General features: G+C 32.7%; 1 protein-coding gene across 6 annotated transcripts; it reads right to left on the reverse strand.

Moving 5' to 3' along the window:
• Positions 1-389: 389 nt before the first annotated feature.
• Positions 390-23,597, reverse strand: LOC148272638 (vascular endothelial growth factor A-like). 6 transcript variants are annotated; one of them, XM_088239773.1, is made up of 7 exons: positions 23,350-23,597; positions 15,222-15,562; positions 8,590-8,713; positions 6,986-7,021; positions 3,138-3,328; positions 2,852-2,959; positions 390-1,330 (listed from the first exon to the last, which is right to left on the reverse strand). In XM_088239773.1, exons 2-7 carry the CDS (start codon positions 15,426-15,428, stop codon positions 1,130-1,132), a joined length of 867 nt encoding a protein of 288 aa, XP_088095899.1. In that variant the 5' UTR covers positions 15,429-15,562; positions 23,350-23,597; the 3' UTR covers positions 390-1,129. The 6 variants fall into 6 exon arrangements, with proteins under 6 accessions (XP_088095899.1, XP_088095905.1, XP_088095900.1 ...); XM_088239779.1 differs by having other exon boundaries at positions 15,222-15,449; positions 23,411-23,596; XM_088239774.1 differs by having other exon boundaries at positions 23,411-23,596.
• Between the last annotated feature and the right edge of the window lies 1 nt (position 23,598).

Here is a 23,598-nt window from a genome sequence, read left to right on the forward strand (position 1 = left end):
AGCCTTAAGAACACACTTTTGTGCAATTTCTAATGTTTGAATAGCATTTTTCCTGGCCCCACCCCACTATAAATGTTGTCTGTATATTTAAAATATTATGTTTTTTTGTTGCATCTATCTATGTAGGTAAGCCCGTACCAAGATAGATGCAAGTTGTAACATTATGGTGTGGTAACGGTAGGGTATCGCACCCGCAGGCAGCTCAGCAAGAAGCGACAGTAAAGCGATCCACGGTCTCTCGCTTATATATTTATTATTCATCCGAACGACCGCGGACCACCCCGCTATCGCCGCTCACTATTCCTCCCATAAGTACATAATCATATACACTGCATTAAAATATAATATAAATAAAAATAAAATATAAATGGAAATTAAATACTCGGGTATCACGCGGCTGGTTAGTTTATTTCGAGATTCTTGTAATAATGAAGAGACTTTAGTCGTGTCCTTCCAAATGAAGAAAACATGAGAACACAACAAAAAAAAATGCAACAAATTAGTCAATAATGCATTCTCCTTCACATTATTTTACAACAAATTAGTCAATAATTCACAGCATCTTCACCATACACTATATTAATCACCTGTTACATTAGTGTATATCGCCTTAGGGCGAGGTGATCAGTCAAACGCTTCAGTTCAGGAAAAATTAAACATTGTAGTATGAAACCACATATTCAATCAATATTTCATGTCCACTTATCCAGGAATCTAACTAAGGACCTCAAGTATCTCCACTTGAGTTCCTTTTTCAGAATTTTTACCTGAGACAAGCCATCGAGTTAAAAATGCTCGTCCAGGATTCTGGTTCTGTTTCACACACACCTACTTGTATTTTTCATCCATCCGGACACGGAGTAGAATAATTATATCTAAACTAGAGATGGGCGTTTAGATTGGGCGATGAGTAGCAGTAATAGTTTCTGTTTTACAAATTAAACTGTTTTGTGAAACAGTTTCTAAATAACAGTTTAGAGCAGCGTGAACTAGTACAAGCAATTGCTGGAACAGTGTAACAAAAGTTAGTTAAACTGTTACTTGTCACGGAGGGATTCAAATCCCCAAAACCCCCCACCCCATATACATCGTTGGATTGTATGTATTTATTTTAATTAAAAAAAGGGCGCTATTTTCTTTTGCAGGAGCAGGAGTGAGAGTCGAAGTAGGCGCCTGTGGAGCATTCTGTTGTGAATGGACATTCACAAGAGCACGACGCCGGGTTCCACAAACGGCCCGCCATGACACATTCCCTTTCCCGCCTTGTCCCGTTATTGGCGCACACGCATCGGCACTCGTTCCTGTTGTACTCCTGGTAGCTGATGCAATCCTGGTAAACGAAACAAGTAAAGTTGATCATTGGAGAAAATTTAATGTTTAATAATAAACGGACTCGGACACAATCAATCGTTTTTAGACTATTAATATTAAATTCAATTCAGTTATTTAAAAATATCCAATACATTACAAAAATACATTCAAGACGTACATTTAATAAAAAGAAGAAAAAAAGGAAAGAGGCTCTTGTCAAAGTAGTAGGAGAATCCGAGAATCCCGCATCGGAAAACCCCATCGGATACATGGAACAGAGCAACATCCAGAGCGATGTTCAGCATAGCGGTAGCCTTTCCAACAGGCAGGTTGGTTCTGTATATCGGAATATGAAACAATCTATGCTGACGCTGTCTTAGGTAATTATCAGCAACATACAAATCAATGTGCATCATAATCTCAGGATTATCGACCACGCATAATCGATAAAAATGTGTAGTCAAATACACATTCCTTCTAGTCTCTAAACTGTTGTAGCCAAGCATACCCCGGAGAAACTCGGTCAGGTAGAGCCAAGGATAATACCCGCACTCTCTTATGTAGAGATGTCTAAAAAACTTATTTTGGATTTTCTCCATCATAAGAGAGTAAATTCAGTTCACGTGACCCCCAAATCATCGAGCCACTCTTGAGTCTACTTCGCATCTAGGAGTTGTAAAGAGTTCTCAGCACGCGGGTATTTTCGAAAACCCTGGCAGTACGTAGAACAAATCCTAACATCTTCAATGATTTACCACTGGTTGCCTCTATGTGATCATGAAATGTCAGGGTGCTCACAAATCTATTAGCGTTATTATTATTATTATTATTGTTAGCGGTCTGATAACATTACGCGGCTACTTCACGCATGCGCGCAGGTGAGATCTCAGACTTTTGGACTCAGTGCGATGTATACAAATATGATTCTACGCGCTTTCTGGTATATTATTAATTCTATGCGTACTAAAAGCTCGGCAAATGCGTGAACGCGTTTACAACCGCTCAGCCAGCGCAGCGCCGTTCGATCTATGTTGACAAACCGACATCGGACGGATCACGTGCCAGCGCATGTGCAAGCGCGAGTGCCCCCTCTGCCAACAACAAATACAGTACCCGGCTGTAAATAAAGTACGTCGGGCTTAAGAAAGAGACTGCTGACTTTGTAGAGCGTCGTCTCTGTCGTACGAGTCCAAAATCTGTATTAATGTATGAATGACAAAGACGACACTCTACAAAGCCGATTAGGCCGGCAGTCTCTTTCCCGATGTCCTTTATTTAATGCCGGCTACTGTACTTCCCTCTACACGTTTGCTAATACGTATTTGTCAACATAACCGCGGACGTATTGACCAGCGCGTATAGCCGTCTTTAGAAGTTAGGGTGGATTTAGACTTGATAATATGTACATTGTAAAACATGTTTTACTCTTTTACCCATTAAAACATTTACTTAAAGAATGAGAAAAACATATTTGATAACAAAAATTGTACAAAACTCTCGAATTAAGGATTAAAACATTATTTCAAGTTTAAATAAATACCGTCTCTTTGGCGACGCAGTCACATTTACACATGACGTGTTCTTCAACATCTACATTCACGTATCGTTTGTAAAATGGAGAATTTTTCTTTTGGGTAAGTTCGTAAATCTGAAAAAGGTAAAAATATATTAGGTGGAATAAATTTAAAAATTGCTAACGTGTAGAGCCGTGAAGAAAGTGAGTACTTAGCGAACTGTGCGAATCAACAGTAACTTAAAAGTTTGAGTCGTTCTACGCTGTCTCAAATAAAAATGTATAAAATTATGCTTTACATAAATTTTTTTACCTTGAAAGTTCTGGTTTTCTTGAGCGTGGGTTGGCAGGAGAGCAGATGGTTGCTGCAGCAGCCTCCACAGCGCGGTACGCGTGTACAGGACGGGACATGGAACACTCCCGAGTCCTGGGGACCTGCCGGCACCAACGGGACCACTGTCATCTCGGGTATGCAGGAAGCGGGCTTGGCCATGCTAACAACTTCTGTAACGAGAAATTTTTGGTTTTCTTGACCTTTCTCTCAACATGAAGAGTGATCGGCATTTGGTGTCCAGCTATCATTGATATCTTTTATTGCCCATGCATAATTTTACCTCTGCTGACGAGTCCTTATTTCTATATGTTATGAATATCTTCACCAACAAGCTACAGAAAGTGGCTTGGTGGGATTTTAGTTTTAGTAAAAATATAACAAGTGAATATTTTTTTAAATTGTAAAAATTTATAATTATACTATTAAAATAAAATAATAATAAAAAAAAACAGATGCCTCCCACAGCGGGCTATGCTAAAAACATCAGCAATTAGTTTTTTTTTGTATCTCAGATGGCCAAAAATAGAAAGATTCTACTTTTTTACAGGTTAAGCTAGGGTTTCCTAGGACAGCGGTGCCCGTATCTTAACGGCCGTAGTGAACGGTGATGCGGTGGGAAGCCGTCGTAACGTCGTCTAGAGAGTGGTTTCCTAGGGAAACGGTGTTAAATGGTGTTGATAACACCGTTTTACTAGGAAACCACACTCTAGTAATCGTTACGACGGCTGTCCACCGCATCACCGTTCACTACGGCCGTTAAAATACGGGCACCGCTGTCCTAGGAAACCCTAGCTTAACACGAAGAAACATAATATACAAGAAACTGAACAAAAAGAACACAAAACTATGTAGCAAGGACAAACAAGGGCAATAAAATAATGGTATACAATATGTTCATAAACACGATAAACATAAACAACTTCGAACTAAATCATGCCAATCCATCTACATCTCACACTGTTTTAGTGGCGAAGAGATCTACGAAAAGCCGGAAGATTTATCCCAAAGACTTCCAAGTTATATGACGAATTGACTAATTTACACATTCTGGACATTGGGGCATAAAAGTTGTTCATAGAAGATTGAATAAATAGCAGATATTGACTTCTGGTGACATGGTTGGGAACTTGAAAAGAAATTGATTGCAACAGAGATGGGACATCAATTATAGCATTAAGTATTTTGAAAGTGCATATAAGGTCCATCTCAGTTCTACGTTTTTCCGATGAAGACAGATTAAGAGATTGTTATTTTTCAAAATATGAATCCCTTTGCAATCCGAGCAACCATGCTACTTTTCTTATAAAACGGTGTTGGACAGACTCGATATGGTCAACACGAGTCCCATAGAATCGAGACCAAATTGGAGAAGCATATTCTAGATGGGGTCGAACTAGTGAGCAGTTAAGAATTTTGATGGTATTAATATTTTTGAAGTCCGTCGTCATTCTATTGATAAAACCAAAAAGTTTGAGAGATTTGTTTACAATATTATCAATGTGTCCACGACAGTAGAGTTTACTATCTAAAGTAATGCCAAGATCCTTGATTGACGAAACCATTGAAAAGGAAATATTTTTTTGATAGAATTTTAGGGAAATATTCATTAAATTATCTTTTTAAGAGGAATTTTAAATATAAGCATTTTTAAAGGGTTTGTGACATGTTATTGGTAATTACTTTCAACTTAATTATTGCGAATGCAGTTAGTTGGTAGAATTCTATTTTAATTATTAGTAAGGTATTCAAAATAAAATAATACTATTGGATTAAATTCTATTTTTATTTTTAAAAACATATTTATACAAGATTGTACAATGTGACGCGTTTCGTCTTGTTAGGACATTATCAAACAAACTTAAATATTTACAAAGTTTCTAAGAATAATTGCTGTGCAATAATAAAGGTGCACAATGGTGCTAATATTTATTTTATTTAATTTATTATGGTTCACAAAAAATATACAATACATATGACATTGGTATAATAATTATAAATTTTTATATTGTTCATCAATGAGGAACTTCAGCCCTACGGGAAATTGGATACAAAAAATGTTTTCTTACGCGGGGTAAAAATTAGAGCATTAAATTGTAAGGCAAAGTTTCTTGAAAATGTACAGAAAAAATAATAAAAAATATTTTGATAAAAACGCACTACTTTAAATGACGTCACTGGTTCATGTGAATCAACCTATGATCTGAGAGCTATGGAAGATTTCCGGTCTGCTTGTCGCTTCTGGACCAATAGGAAGAACTGAATGAGAATAAGCGGAAATGAACCTCTGACGTCACACGCGGAGTTATTTCAGAAATACAAAACTTTAAAAAATCGTAGCGCCGATAATACGATATGTAAAAATTAAAAAAAATAATTTTTGACTTAGTTGAACAGTCTTTTAACAAATAAAAAAAATGAAAAAAAACACTGAACTTCCTCATTATATGCGAACACAACATGCACGAATAAAGAAAAAAAAGTTTATCATTGACTTTTATCAAATTGGCTAGCTTAATTTAATTCTATGATTGATACGAAAGTTGTTAAAATAAATTATTACTAACAGGTTATTACAAATTATTTTAATTGATTAACATAAGTGACTATTTGATTTTAAAAATTACGTTACAGTTTTCCTATAATTTCCTATAAAATGACTTCATGAACTCGGCAATAGTTATTCCCGCGTATCTGATATATTTAGTGTAGGGTATTGTTCCTAAGGAACAAACCTTTTGAACTTTTTCAAAGATGGTGAATGGTAATTATATTTATTTATTCATGCATTTCATAATATGAACAGTTTTTTGTTCACTTTGCCCAGCTGTATGGAACAGTACTTATGATTTTCTTGTTGTATTACTGTAGAATGTTTTGTTATTTAGTTTTGTTTTTACATTTAATATTGAATTGTTTAAACTTTCTACTGAATATGCTGTATAATTTTTAGGTTAATTTTTTAAATATAAATCTTGTATAATTCTTAGGTTTATTTTTTTTTATAAAACTTGTGTATAAAAAAAAATATGTTTAAAAAGAAAAAAATATTAAGCCAAATATGTTAGAATTATAATTTTTTGTAAAAGGGAGATTTTCCATTTGAGAAAAGAAAATAAAGTGCAAACCACCTTATATATGATGTAATAACATAAATTTTATCAGCATCGTCAATCTCTATCCGCACTTAATAGTGCATAGGGCACTGCATTGCTACAACAATCGCAGCGTATCTTGATCATTTTTGTTACATGAAGGTAAAGAGATCAGTCTCAGGCTTCAGGTACCAGTCTAGGGACTATGAAATATTCTAGTATAAAAACACCCTTTTAAATAATATTTTATTTCAAACATGTCGGGAATCGAACCCGAGACCTCTTGCATGGTAGGCAAATGCGCTGACGATTACACCACGAGGCCGACAAATATTTTTATTTAAGTTACTAATTAAAAATACTTGGTACACCAGTGACCAGTCTGAAGATGCCCATTAGAGGGTGAAAGCGCTAATTGGTCGAACAAATAAGTGGAAGTGTACAAAGTATTTTTGATAAGTAACTTATATGTAAATATAGGTGATTAAATCATTACAATGGAATTCCATCAAGAATTGTCGACTCTTCCAGGAATTGAACCCGGGACATTAAGCATGGAAGGCGAATGTTCCCACCACTAGACTTTTTTTTGAATAGGCGATTTTATTCTAAATTAAGGGTAGGGGTACAGGTGTAAAAAATAATTTGCGTCACCACAATGGTTTAATGAAAGTTTGTGGAAGCCATATGCTATGCCTAGGAAGCGGACAAGAAGTTAAAATTTAATATGCATACCTGATAAAGGTTTTAAGCCGTCAAAATCTTGTCGAGCTGAAACAAAACCATGATTTAAAATATTAAATATGAGCAAAAATGTTTACAAAGTTTTTAATAAAAAAAAAATTAAAAAAAATTCTAAGTCTCTATTTTAGAGGATTGTTAGCAGGTAAGAAAGAGAGGAAAAGGAAGAAAGTTATAAAAAATACACCACAACTCCCAGACCAATGAGGAAGTTCAGTGATACGTAAAATTGGATACAAAAAATGTTTTTTTACACGCGGTAAAAATTAAAGCATTTTATTGTACGACGAAGTTTCTTATAAAAGTATGAAAATAAAAGTTCTTCCTAATCAACCGATATTAGTTTTGTGATAGATTTCCAGATTCCAGAAAGCCAACGCACCAGTCAGCAGAACTTACCGACGAGAACTTGTAACGTCTCGGGCGGAGTAGTTACAAAACTTTGAAAAATCATAGCGCTGATTATAAAAATATGTTAAAAATATTTTTTGAACTTCCTCAAAGAGAAAAAAAAAAAATCTTCTTGCAACTGGCGGGAATCGAACCCGCGACGCTATTTGCACAGTTGGCCGTCGACAGCGGTTAAAATAAACAAATTTAAACTTAAATTAATAATAACATAATGAATAATATTTTAAGTATGTTAAAATTTTTGTAGACATGAACTAGATTCAATCCCATTGGGAGCTATTTTTTAATTTTTTTTTTTTTATACAAATGCATATATTACAAAAAATAATAACGTATTCCTTACTCTGTGAGGCCAAAAGCCCTGTGTTGAGTTGGGATACAACAGAATGAAAAGTGGAAGCACGTACTACATATTATTAAACAGTACAAAAAAAAAAAATTACTTATAAACATAATATATTTCAATAAAGATCTGGACAACATGCTTAATAGTATATAAATGTATACAATATTGATATTAATATATTACAACAGATATGAATAACATTTGATAGAAGGTAATAGGCGTCTTAAATCAGGATTCTTAATGTAGGGTAAAGGATATAAAAGATGAATGCTAAAAAAGTACATTTTTAAGTTTTCAGTCCTCTTGGACATTTATTTACATTTTTTTGTTCAAATTTGTTACATTTTAAATTATATAATATATTACTTTATTTATAAAAACAAAAAATCTTACATTAGCATGACGTGTGCGTGGGTATACAAAATCTAGAATACATTGTGAGATGTATGGTGTAGATGCATTTATAAATACATTAAAAAAACAAATAAAATAAAAATAAGTTACGTTCTGGTTTTTTTAAAAATATGAGCAAGATATTAAATGCAGAACATAAAAAATAGGTGTCGAGCAAAAATTATGAAACTAAAGTTAGATTATTTAATTAAGAATAAATACGAAAGCAAATGAAAAGTTTACCTGGAAAAGAAGAACAAATCAAAACAGGGATGGAGAATACCTTAAATAAGGGAATATGGCAGTTTAGGCATTTACAGGGCTTATGACCTGTCATTGGCTGGTTTAAGTGGTCTATATTTTCTTATATTTAATGTTCTTCATCTCTGTTGTAATAAATTAATAATATAATTCTCTAACGGGGGCCGATTTGGAAAATTATATTTACCGTTTATAAGAACAATATCTTGATTATTCTCTCGATGGATATCATTTTTGTTTGCGACAAATCGGTTTATAAATGTTTCCATATCCTGAACATCGTTGAATGTTCGAGCAAGGTCTAGTGGCATCTGTAACAAAAAAACAACAGTCATGGTCTGAAACCGGTCGGCAGGTAAATTTATTTCTGCTTTATTGAGTAAGAAGCTTAAGAAAAAAAGCTTAAGAAACTTATCTTAAGAACTAATATAAACTTTAAATAATATTACAATATTTTCAACAAAATTTCTCAATAACATATTTTTTCTAATTAATTTTAAATATTTAGATTTTTTCTATTTCCTTTATTTCTTCAGGTAATTTATTGGATAGCTTCAATCCCTTGTACAATGAGTTTTGAGATGAAAGAATTTATGTAGTGATTTTAGGTCCAAAGTGTCAGTGAGTCCCATCTTGCTGGAGGATGTGATTCTTTAAAATGCTGCGAACGCCCAGTTGCATTCCACCGGCAACACTACTGACTAGTCCAGCTCGTTAGCGTCCACGTCGTGAATCCTGGGCAATGGGATCACACTCATAACGGTGTGATCACATCAGATAACGAGAGGATGAAATACGAGATTCTGGCGCCTCCAAACCAGAAGCCACCAGCTAAGGGAAGGTAACCCCGACGCAAAAATCCACCAGAAGGCAACGGGAAACCACTCTGGTAGTCACATAAAAGTAGCGCGGTCCAGAAATGCTTTCTCTGCAATGACCAGACAAGGCACCGAAAGAAGAAGTGATTTTACTAAAATATAACATTTATAGTCCTTAAAATATAGCTTGATTAACAAACAGCATCCAAACTAATGTCACTAGTGATGGGAAATCACTGATCACTGATCATGTACCGATCAAATCGATTTTATCTTTCTTGATTTTGTCGATAATGCTTGTCTCAGCCTTACATATCTCAACATTTGTGCACGTATCGTACATAGTTAGAATTTAATATGTTCTGTAACTTGAATTATAAAAATAAAACTTTTATTTTATTGGTTGGTTAGAAGAAATTGAAATTTGGCAATAAGCCCGCTAATGTACAAATAACATTATGTACAAAAAGTTAAATAAAAAAAATAAAAAAATTGAACATAAATTTTAACTTCTCTGAACCTCGGACCTCTGATCCGTGGGTCTGCAATACTACCACGGGGCTTAAACAATGAAGGGAAAATGTTAAACTATTTTCCAAAAAATACATAGTATTGAAAAATACGTTCTATTTATCATGTAATTTATTCATGATTACATTAAATTTACTAACCTACTTAGAAAAGCGTTAATTTTTTTATCAAAGTTCTTAGAATATGTATGCAGGTGAAAAAAATAGTCTTGGATCGGGTTTATACCAGCAATTCACGTTATTTAGAATTCAAATTAGCACTTCTGAGTATTGGAATAAACATAAACGCGTCTAATTATATAGAGCAAAAACGAGAAACGTTTGATTCGGGGAATTTATTGGTTTCTATCAAATTAATTCATACAGGTAATCCCGAAGCGACTTAATAGGGATCTGTAAATAGAAATCTGTTCTAACCACGCTGCTTTGCGCATAGCAAAAAAAGTATATAGGTGGACAGACACTCGAGGCAAAAAATGTGGTGATAGAACACCCATAGAACTTTAGAGTAATAACCTAATAGAGTCACCCATAGGGAGAAAAATCATTCTGAGTGGTTACCTTTAAATTTTTTCAGAAAGCCCATTTAAAATATCTTAAAACAATTATTAAAATTAAAACTGTTGAATATTTAGGACTAACAATATATAGACAATTGACATGGAAAATTCATATCAGCAATTTAATTACCAAAGTAGCGACATTATCGAGTCTTTTTTTTAAATCAAAAATTTTGTTCCAAAAATGGAAAAAATTATAATGTAAGGCCTATGTAAACACTAAAATATGTTATATGCAACTACTATGGGGAACAGGGTTTCAAAATTATATAAACATACTACAAAGACAACAAAATAAAATATTAAAGTTAGTATATGACCTTCTTTATCTAACAGCAACTAGAGAACGTTTTGAACAAACTGAGCAATTAAATATAAGTGAACTCATTCAACTAGAATCATTAAAATGTATCCATAAATTAGCAACTAATGTAATTGTATACGAAGAACTAAAACTTGTAAAATATTGTAGTAAACATCGACATAATACGAGAATATCAGAAAAATATCATATCCAACTTTCTAAAACAAGACAAAGACAGTCGAGACTAATAAACCAGGGACTGATATTATAAAATAAACTACCAGACAAACCTAAACAAAAGACTCAGACAAACTTTTCAAAATATGTAAAAGTTGTTTTCAACAACGGAGTATGAATAAAAAATGTATATATCATTTTTGTAAAATTAATGTAATAATCCGCAAGGGTTAAAAAATAAATTTTCAAATAAAAAAATAAAAAAAATATCTGCGACACGCTTGCTAATCCTTTATATGACACCTTAAACAAAATGGTACATGAATATACCACCTAAATGGAGGTTTTTATTTTTTAATGATCCGTATTAATAATTAGTCTTATGTCACACGAGTATCGTAATAACGTAAACTGGTAAATCAGTCTTCTACTCTGCTATTTCAAATCTAATTGGCTTGTTATCATAAAAAAGAAAATATTTTAATTCAATGCAATTAATTTATTCAAACTAACATTTACATTAAAAACTAAAATTCAAGAAGTACATATTATAAAAAGACAAAAATACATAAAGAGACTCTTGTAAAAATAGTACGAAATTTTGCTCCGGAAAACCCCTTCAGATAAATGAACAGATCAACATCCAGAGCGATGTTGTTCAGCATAGAGGTAGCCCTTCCAACAGGCAGGGTGGTCCTGTAGATCGACATATGAAACAATCTGTGCTGACGCTGTCTTAAATAATTATCGGGAACATGCAAACCAACGCTCTTTATAATCTCAGGATTATCGACTATACCGCGCAACAATCAATAAAAATGTGTAGTCAAATACACATTCCTTCTAGTCTCTAAACTGTTGTAGCCAAGCATACCCTGGAGAAACTCGGTCGGCTAGAGCCAAGGATAATACCCGCACTTTCTCATGTAATTTATTAGGTTTGCAAGATGAAAAAGATTGCAAAAATAATTCTTAAAAAGCCCAGAACTTACCTATCAAAACTAGTATTCGAAGAACTTAATATACCAACAATTGAAGAAATTTTTAATAAAGCCTCTATCTTACAAACTTTTAATGAAAAAACAATTGAAGTGCAAAATTCAAGTAACTCTAGATTTTCTAATAATTTAATTTTGCACAGATGTAAAACAACAGCAGCGTTAAACCATTATACGTACATAGGTAAAAAAACTTTAATAAACTTCCGGAAAACTTAAAATCTATAAAAAAATATCAAACTTTTAAAACTAAAATTAAAAAACATGTAAGACTCACACCTTCCTAGACTCCATACCAAAGAATGTTTATTTTTTTATTTTTAATTTACCTTGTTTATTTTTAATTTTAATTTTAATTTTAATTTACTTTGTTTTAATTTACTTTGTTTATATAAAAAAAAAATGTGAAACGAACTCCCTCTCTAAACACAAGTATCTACTTTATTAGAGAGGTAGAATAATATTTTCAGGCGTTGCCTAGTATGTAGGTGAAATAATTCAATTAGATGAATCTCACCCGCATAAATAAAGGTTTCAACTCTTTAACTTCACAAACATCAACAGATGAAAGAATCGAAGGAATATAGATGTTCAAATATAGGCTGAATGGTAAATGCCCTGTAGATGCCTAGACTTCTATATTACCTTCTCTTAAATGTTCTTCTTCTCTGTTGTAATATGTTAATTATACAGTGGTCTCTACCCCTCGATAAAATCCAATTACGGATCTTCATCTTTCGTACGTGTTCTTGGTATTGAGTAGTTTAGGTTATGCGAAAACCTCGTATAGGCATTCTGTTGGGACCTCCTTCCGTAGTCGCCTAAAAATTAACAATACTTTCTCGGTATAAATTTGTCGGATATCAAGTACCTTTAATAATTGAAATAATGGTTCAGATTGGTAAGTCGGAGGACACCGAAGCATAACTCTAAGAATTAGCTTTTGCGTCTTGATACTCAATTGTTAAAGATATGAAAAATAAAATACCTATCCACTAATGAAACTATCAATAATGTTTTCCCTCTCTGTTGCGATAAATGTAAATATGATTAACTCCCTAGGGAGGAAATCCAGCCAGTCTGCAAGCGTCGGTACATACTAAAACATTGTTGAATTAACTATCTGGTAAAAGAAGAAGTATAAAAATTGGAAAATTGTTTTCAGGCGTTGCCTAGTAGGTGATTTGGTTTAGCCGGATGAATCTCACCCGCATGATGTGAACGTATCTTAACGGCCGTAGTGAACGGTGATGCAGTGGACAGCCGTCGTTACGGTGACTAGAGAGTGGTTTCTTGGGAAAACGGTGTTGTTAAATCTTATCAACACCGTTTTCCTAGGAAACCACTCTCTAGTCACCGTTACGACGGCTGTCCACCGCATCACCGTTCACTACGGCCGTTAAGATACGGTCACCGCTGTCCTAGGAAACCCTAGCTCAATGAGAAGTTCACGAAATTATCTTCAATTTTCTATAAAGTAAAATCGGATTTCCTTTACTGCATAAATGCTGCATAGGGTACTTTATTATTCAATCAAATGCAACGTATCTCGATCATCTGTTACAATTCGTTTAATTTTACGTTAAGTGCTAACTTTCGATTTCACCTACGTAATTTGATGTCACTAGCCTCGAATTCCCCTAACATGTGCACATGTTTCGGAATACCTGTCAAATCATTAGAAAAATGTCACTTTTAACGGGCGTCATTCACATTACAATTATGTCTCATCATCACCACCATTCCCTTTCCGCACCTAATGGTGCATAGGGTAGGTACTGCATTGGTACACCAATAGCAGCGTATCTTGATCATTTTTGTTGCATATGAAGGTAAGAAAGATGATGATGATGAAAAACACCTTTTTAGTTTCAGAAGGTTTCAGCTCCTTTACTTCACAAAAGTCAACAGATGGAAGAGTTGAGGAAATGTAAATGTTTAAACATGGGCAGAATGGTGAATGTGACACAGTGTGTAAAGTGGCCACTTAAACCTGCAATGACAGGTCGTAAGCCCTGTAAATGCCTAGACGCCCATATTCCCTTCTCATTAATGTTTTCCTTCTCTGTTGAAATAACTTTAAACGTAAAAATATGATTTTAATATGTCAATATTTAATACTATACTCCATGAAAATTATGAGGAAAAATTATACAAATTGAGGATACAATTGTGGTTTACCATATAAATAATAATAAATTCCTAACGTGCGAACGCAGGAAATAAAGCCGGAACTACCAGTTGGGTATTCAAAAGTGTTGATCTATTTATTTTCCATATTTGGTTTGAAATTTTAGGCATTTACAACTCTTATGAGGTCGTTAACCAGATTGAGGAATCACTTTTCTGTCTATTTATTTATTTATTTATGCTTTATTAAGTTAGTTCATAACATCTTAAGAACTAATATAAACTTTTAATAATATCACAATTTTTTTATTAAAATTTCTCAATAACATATTTTTTCAATTTAATTTGAAATATTTCGATTTTTTCTATCTCCTTTATTTCTTCATGTAACTCATTGTACAGCTTCAATCCCTTGTACAATGAGTTTTGAGATTCTGCTTTTCTCCTCATTGGTAATCTTATCTTTTTTTCTCCTTGTTTCATATCTATGACATTGTTGGTTAAATTATATTATTGTTTTTATTTTATTCATCCCCTTAATTATTTTATGTTTAAAAATTGCTACATTATACTTAATTTGCTGCTTTACTGTGAGCAAGCCAATTTCTTTGTGCATTATATCTATATTAGAATAAATATTTCTTGAGTATAATCCTCGTGGCCTTATTTTGGAGAATTCGTATATTTTTAATTTCTCCTTCATTACATAAAAAAAAAATGGAAAAGAACAGTAAATTATGTGTAGACATTTGATTGTTTTTGTTTTTTTATATTTTTTTCTTATATAGAACACTACTCTTTTAAATTTATTTCAACAGAGAGGGAAAACATTTTTTTTTTCACAAAACATGCTGTTTGTAAACATTTAAATACAAACTATATTTTAGTGCAAAAAAAAACGTCCTCTCAATTTTTTAGTTCATGCATTCTCGTCGAACGCTACCCTGGTCGGTCGATGAATAAAATATTTATGCTCCTAACTTTCTTTACAGATTAGATTGAGGATTTTAAGATCTACGAACATCCGCAGCACAAAAATCGTTATTACGAAAAAAGCCGCACGTAAATCGTACAGAAGAATTATGTATATAAAGATAACAAATCAGTGTAGAAACTGTTTGTCTACTAACCACATGCAATTTTTTTTTAAATATAATTTTATTTAAAAATGTGTTTTTACACTAGAAATTTTCATAGTCCTAAGACTGGCACCTGAACGTAAGAGTGTTCATCTCACTTTCAGTGCCTTATGCACCATTAGGTGCAAAAAGGAAAATCTATATATATATGAAAATAACATACCTGTCCAAAGGTTAAATTCGCTTCTTTAGGTGTCCATTCTTCACGATGCGTTCTTGTATTTAGGGTGTGATGGACAGAATCTGGGAATACTAGAGCATCAGGATCCATCGGTGGTCTGCGGTCAAATCTTCTTCTGTTGGACCCGTCAGTGACATCCACAATAATCAAACTGGCTAGAACCACGAGAGCTAGAGGAATTTTGTCCATTTTACACTGGTCAACAAATGGCTATAAACACACTGAAGTTTAGTCAATGTTCTTTGATTATAATTTTGTTTAAACTACTTAAATTTGGAGTTATTCGTCCACCGTCACCGGTTTTGAGGTTACTACTTCATTGGCTGAAATTATACTGACTAGGAATCACACGCGTCAATAATTATATAACAAAATATTCGAAGAAAAAGAGAATGAAAGAGAGAGAGAAAGAATATACTATGTAATATGAATCATAGCGGGAATATTTAAAATAATGGTTTATTGTGCCAATGTTGTCTTTATTATTATTACCTATAAGAGAAAGTTGCTTATGTTGTACCACCGCCTAAATCGTACCGCATTGTATATTGTTATTTACATATCCAACTCCAGAGCCAACTTCGAAAAAAAAAACCGGAAGTATAACTAAAATGTTATTCCCTACCATTTTCCATGGCTATGATTTCAGGAGAATGCAGAATGCTGGCTACGAGCTCACCCAGATGCTTACGGGTCATGGTGGGTTTACGAGCTACCTGCATCGCTTCAAACTCCTCAAGATGTCCCTCACCTGTTGATGCATTGCCCCCTTTTCAGCTTTCAAAGACAACAGCCGGAGGCGCGATGCAGAAGCTTGGGTGAAGATCTATGCGACATCCCATCGGTGATAGGTAATAAAGAACTCACACGAGAGGTAGTATCATACATGGGTCAATATAGTGCAGGCAATTGGTAAAATAAACCAAAGTAGGGAACAAAATGCCGAACACTCTTCTAGTGGAACGGAAGGCCTGTTGGCTACTGCCAACAGGCCGGCTTCTCCTGAAGAGTTTTGAGTAGTTTCCTCTCCACATGAGCAACTGCTGAGAAGTTCCTGATTGGCCCACATTAGTATATCCCTCCTGATCCCAACAGTTTAGATAAATTTAAAGAAATTTAATTGCAGAAAAATCTACTTTCGAAATATAAACTTTTTTTTTTTTTATAAAAAAGAAATATTTGCGTTCTTATGATTTACCCAAATATTTAATTTTGAATTTTCAACGAGTAGTAAATAACTCACTATTAGAAAATGGAATCAAGTTGGGGTAGAGTGGGATTCGAACCACGGACCTTTGGTCTGTGAGTCCGAGACACTAGCCACGGGACCACAACCCGATTAAATTATAACCTTGTATATTATAAGCAAGGTAAATAATGAAGCAACTCCTTTATAAAAAAATAAAAAAAAACCAACTTGCAAATGCATTCACCTATATCCAGGATACATAGGCATGGAAATAAGTTCGAACAAATATTTGATATTTTCAATACAAACTCTGTTAATAAATTAAAATGTATTCTCACTAATTATTTTTTAGAAAAGTAATGAATTTAAAAAAATAAATTATTAAATTCTGTACCTCAGACGCAGACGGATGCAAATCCGGAATTTGATGGAATGACATTTCGATTTTCGCATCCAATTTATTTTTTATTATTTATTTAAATCTTAAAATAGGGCACACATATCATACATATTGTTATGTGTGTTCTAATAATAACATTGCAAATATATTTAATTTATAAATTGTTTATCACATATGTCTTGACCATTATTTTAAATTTTGATATGTTTTTTTCTTCATAAATATTTTTTTCCATTTCGTAATACTTTTTAATTGCTTTAAATAAAATTGAATTTTGTGACTTTGCCTTTTTCCTAAATGGAAGTCTAATTTTGTTCTTTTCTCTAGTATTGTGATTGTGTTCATGCTGGTTCCGATCAATTTTTTTCCAAAATTCTGTTTTTTTATTAGAGTTTATAATTTTATGATAATGTCCATTGATTTTGAAGAAATATAAGTCATGTATTGAAAGAACCAGTGTACTTAGATATTGAAAATACAAATGAATCCTATAAATTATTAGAAATCTCTTAGAGAAAGTAGATTCTTTAAGCTTTTGTTGAACATTCGACGTTAGGATTTGCATCCGTCTGCCTCTGAGGTACAGAATTAAACTTTGTTTTCTTGAATACGTATTTTTGTTTATTTTTTCAAATAAATAAATTATACACTGGCGGATTTATTGCCAATTGGTTACTTCTTCCAGCCAACTGATAAAATAAAGGTATTATTTAGATAATTTAAGTTATCATATTGCTCTAAAAACTTTTTATTTATAAAGTATAATTATAGCATTATTTTTCTTTTCCATTATAACCTAGTTAAATACTAGCCACTTTGTTTTTATGTTCAATTATTCTCAAATATAAATAGGTGCGAAGGTTTTCACGGTCACTGTTATCAATATTATGTATCTTTTTTGGGTGATACCGTGTATGTTGGAATTGACCCGACGTTTCGGCTACCATTGCAGGAGCCATCTTCAGGGAAAAGATGTTTTCCCTGAAGATGGCTTTTTTATCATGGTATACTTACTAATGAATTCTATCCTATTTTATGTTATCAATATTTTCTCAATATTATGCTGCGTATGGAGCTAACACATCGAGTATTTTTGTCTTGTATGGATGGGAAGCAGAATGTGAGAGGGATACGATCTTTAAAACCAGACAAGAGTAGACTAAAGGAAATATTGTTTATTCGGTTATTTATTATTTTTTTAATCTTTATGAATCGCTTTTTTAATTTCTAAGATTTCCAAGTTGTCTAATTTAATATTTTATTTTCAGCTTTAAGAACTTTTAATCCAGTGTCTTTTTGAAATCATGATTATTTTCTATCAGTTGGTATGCGAATTCAGAAAAAAACTTTATTTAGGTACCTTAAGCTTCTTTTACTATAATATTAAAGTTTCTTTTAGTTTTTACAATGTAAATTGAATCACAATCATTACAATTTAATTGGTATTTGCCATTGTAATTGGCATATGGTATCTATATACTATAATTAAATGAATTTGACAACATATTTTGATAAAATATTAAACTATTCTCAAAATTAGAAACACGCTACTAACTTCATGTCGTATAACCGCAAAAAACAGGTGAAAATTTATTACGAAAAAAAGTGACAGTTTTAATGTAATTTTTTGAGTTTTTTCGTAAGGATCCTCTGTCACGGTGAGTAAAATTTGCTGAAAATCGTATAGTTATGTAGGTAGTACATGTAATTTTGCATATTAATGAGTAATAAAATTATTTTAATTCCCATTATTTGAGGTTAGAATAACACTTTTAATGTCAAATGGTCGAGACTAATTTGTTGTAAAATAATGAAGGAGAATACATAATTGACCAATTTGTTGTAAAATAATGAAAGAGAATACATTATTGAGCAATTTCTTTTAAAATAATGAAGGAGAATACATTATTGACCAATTTGTTGTAAAATAATGAAGGGGAATACATTATTGACCAATTTTTGGTAAAATAATGAAGGAGAATACATTATTGACTAATTTGTTGTGCCCTTTTGTTCTCTTTATTTAAAAAAAGGACTTGAAAAGAATTTTGGTTCCAGTATGTGATTGTTCTAGCTAAATATTTGTAAACAAACATTGACATTCCTTACTTAATGATTTCCGACGTTTAATCCTTAACGACCATCTAAAAAGATGACGGATATAATTCACACGTAATAAACACGATTAAATCCGTGTTTTAAGATGAAACTTGTGAAAAATGAAAAAAAACACTCATATGTAAATATTATGGTATCAAAACTACTTTCTTGTGCTAAAATCGACTTCCAAACAAGTTTTCAAGGTATTTCGATAATGAGCAGCGCCAGTGGTCTTTTAGAATATAATGGAGAGATGTAAATATAAACGTCGCAAGATATTTTCGATGCCCGAGAATTCACAGTTTAATATATTAAAGTTTCGTAAAAAAATGTGTTCTCGATTTCACAAGTTTTTTTTTTCCGAGTAATATCTTAAAACTAGCATGCATTTTTGTTAATGCAAAGTCAAGGCTTATCCGCGGGTTACTTTTTATATTAGTTTTTGTTCTTATTTTGTACAATATATTGTTTTAAATATTTGGATGAAAGTACTTTAAAAGCTGGATTCAACTCCCTGGGGAGCTGTTTATATTAACATATTACAACAGAGATAAAGAACATTTAAGAGATGGTACCTTCTCTTAAATGATAAATGTTCTCTTAAATGTTCTTCTTCTCTGTTGTAATATGTTAATATAAACAGTTCCCCCGGGAGTTGAATCCAGTCCTTGTCTACAAAAATTTGGGCAAACTTGTTGGCAACATTGTTGATAAATCCACCTGGTCCATGAAGAAGTACAGAAATTGAAAAAATAACATTTTCAGGCGTTGCCTAGTATGTAGGTGAAATAATTCAATTAGATGAATCTCACCCGCATAAATAAAGGTTTCAGCTCTTTAACTTCACAAACATCAACAGATGAAAGAATTGAAGGAATATAGATGTTTAAATATAGGCAGAATGGTGAATGTTACACAGTGTGTAAAGTGGCCACTTAAACCAGCCATTGACAGGTCATAAGCCCTGTAGGTGCCTAGACTTCTATATTACCTTCTCTTAAATGTTCTTCATCTCTGTTGTAATATGTTAGTAAATAATTGTCTTAAACACACTATAATAGGCTTGTTTTAGCGTTTTTATATCAATTTTCGGAAACAGAGTGCGGAAACATGTGTGCACGAAAAAACTGATAAAATCGATTTGATCGGTAAATAATCAGTGATCAGTAATTTCCCATCACTAGTGACATTAGTTTGGCAGCTGTCATTTTCATCAAGATATTTTAAGGACTATAATTGCTCGTCCCAACTAAACACAGGACTTTAAGTATCATGGAGTTGGGACTAATGTCTCAAATAATGTTTAATAAACTGCCTTCAACTCTTAAAAGACTGTGGTAAATAATTCCTTTGCGCGCGGTGATGTAACATCGTGTTACCATAATCAAAAGACGGAATATTCTAAAGCTCAGACATTAAAAGCTGTCGAAATTCAATTCAAGGTTTACTACAAGTATATTTCTGTTTTTTTTTCTTTTTCATGTACCGTATTTTGCGGAGGATAAGACGCATCGGACCATAATACACACCCCAATTTTTGTTCTTATTTTCAGAGTAAAAAAGTGCGTCTTATGGCCAGAAAGATGCGGTAATTGTTGCACAGGACTATAAAAAGATGTATGGTATACTCCAGGGGTGGTATTCTGAACGCAAAAGCACGCGTAGAAAACGCATTTTTAACGCGTATTTACGTACTAAATACACGCTAACAGAGTGATCTCTTCGCGCGATATTCCGTTCAGAATACCAGCCCAGGATATTCAGCGAATCCAACACAAAATAAATTTCGAATTTATCTTTGATGCTTAGTGTTATTTTTACCTTTATAATTTTTATGTTCCATTGCAAACCAGTAAATTCTCATTTTTTAGCCTTAGAACAGACTATTGTCTAGTTGGGACGACAAATTAGGTAAAATTAAATTTTAAAAATAGGTACACAAATGTCAAGATAGACACGTGCTTAAGTGCTTTTATAAGAACTCTCGACAATCGACAACACCAAGAAATTGTTCCGCGTTGGTTTGGACATGTAGAGTGAATGGATAGCGAAATAACGGCTAAAAATATTTGAAGAGTGATTTTTCCAAGTCCTTAGTCAAATTTGATAAATTTCAAAGTGAGAATGCCATTGTGACCACAATAGGGAAACATCTAAATTTTACATATTTAAAGTAATAAAGATGTTGAAATACTGCCCAGTAAAAAAAATGTTACTTATTAGTAGAATAAAATATATGTTAAAATTTGTAATTTTGAATTTGCGCAAAAACGGTCATTCCATTGGCCACGCCCCTAATACGTCACGATTCATGTTTATTTGTTCCTGTTCATTCAAATTTGTTTAGAACATTATCATGAATTTTGACGTCACAACTATCAGGGCCAAAAATGTCGCGTTTTTCTAGAGACGTGTTTAAAAAAATATTATTTTTTAAATTTACATAGAAAAACATTTCTCTACAATATCTATATTGATTTTGGAAGTACAATTAATTATTCTAAATCGATTTCATATATTTATATCGGTATTAGTAGTATGTGATATTTTTAATATTAAAAGCTGCATAATCAGCAAGAAAATTTGTTCACTAAATCCGACACTATAAGGCTTAAAAATTCAACTAAAAAATCCTTATAAGAATGTTGATGATGGCAAATTTCCCAAGTATATTTAAGTAATCTAATTGCATGACTCGAGTCTAAAATCACTTTGACATGTCATAAAAAATCCCTTGACATGATAATAACGGACAAAACACAAAAAACTTTTTTGACAAAGGCCACATTGAAAAATCATTTTTCATGTACGATGCGAGTGTAGATGGATGCAGAAAACTAAGAGGACTAAGGACTTGGTATAACTAAATGATTTTTTTATTGTGTTAGTTAATTGGTAGAATTCCATATTAAAATTTGGTAAGGTATCAAAAAAAAATATTGGATGTAATTCTACTTATTTTTTATTTTGAATAAATAATGTGACGTATTTCGTCTTGTTAAGACATCAGCAAACTTATTGTTTGATAATGTATGAGTTTGAAAATGTACTAACAAGACGAAACGCGTCACATTATACACTAGTGTATACAAAAAAGTAGAATTTAATCCAATAAAATTATTTTATTTTGGATACCCCAAATGGTTAAATTCAACAAATATTTGAAGATTGACTAGTTGAAAGTCGTAAAAATCGGCTTTTCTAACCTATACGATATTTTAAATTATATTGAGAGTGTTTCATATTTTGGAAGAGCGTATTAAGCTCTCAAGGACAAAAACTGTTTTCAAGAGAGGAGTTAAGGACTGGATTTTCCTTGGTGGGAGGGATTTGAGTTAGAAACTTCTTTATGATTTTCAGAATGTTTAAGATTATTGTTTGCCATATTGATGTGCCATATATTTGTTTTTTTATTACTTTCATTGCTGTGTTTCTGATCCTAAATAATATTTGTGATGATATACTCATGTGTCTATATCTGTGTCAACTAATTGCTCGTTTCAACTCAACACAGGAAGTTAAGTCCCATGGAGTTGGCATTTATGTCTCAAATAGTGTGTAATAAACTGCCTACATAAAGTTTACAGTTTGTTTACGTTTCGTTGTAATTGTTCAATCATCAGTACAATTGCTTCTGTTGGAACGCCGCAAAATGATTTTTCTAATGTTTTATGCTAAAAGTTATGAACTAAAAATATGCCAACAATGTTTGAGTAAGTCCAAATGCTTGCAGACTGGCTGGATTTCCTCCTTAGGGAGTTATTCATATTTAAATTTATTTCAACAGAGAGAAAAAACATTTTTGAGGAGGGAATATGAAAGTCTAGACATTTAAAGGGCTTATGACCTGTCATTGGCTGGTTTAAGTAACCGCTTTATACACGGTGTAACATTCACCATTCTGCCTATGTTTGAACATCCACATTTCCTCAACTCTTCCATCTGTTGATTTTTGTAAAGTAAAAGAACTGAAACCTTTATTATGCGGGTGAGATTCATCCGGCTGAACCAAATCACCTACTATGCAACGCCTGAAAACAATTTTCTAATTTTTATACTTCTTCTTTTAGCAGGAAGTTAATTCAACAATGTTTGGGTATGTTCAAATGCTTGCAGACTGGCTGGATTTTTCCCTTAGGGAGTTATTTATATTTAAATTTATTTCAACAGAGAGGGAAAACATTTTTGGGAAGGGAAAATGGAAGTCTAGGCATTAAAACGACACATTTAAACCACAATTTGAAACACACATTTAAATCACAAAGGACACGTAAACCAGCCAATGACAGGTCATAAGCCCTGTAAATGCCTAGACTTCCACATTCCCTTCTTAAAAATGTTTTCCCTCTCTGTTGAAATAAATCTAAATAAAAATATACCTATTAAATGATCTAACGCATAAATAATAAAATAATGCTTACTAAAATAAAGCACCAAAATAATGAATTTGTTTACGTTTAAGCTAGCGTGTATCACACATACATAATTACGAATATTTTGATGTCAACTCTTCCACTTATGCAAAATTTTAACACTATTTCGACAGTTATCCGCTAGTAATGCTTAGCTTTCTCTCCAAGGAGTTAATTTCACAATACCGAATTATTCGGTCGTAGTTTCACACGCAAGAAAGTGGCTTCGAACAGCACTAGAGCTCATTTAATACTGGA

The sequence above is a fragment of the Micrasema longulum genome, unplaced genomic scaffold (assembly GCF_059751315.1).
Source record: "Micrasema longulum isolate JH-2025_06_02 unplaced genomic scaffold, ASM5975131v1 h1tg002263l, whole genome shotgun sequence".
In the NCBI taxonomy this organism is placed as follows: domain Eukaryota; kingdom Metazoa; phylum Arthropoda; class Insecta; order Trichoptera; family Brachycentridae; genus Micrasema; species Micrasema longulum.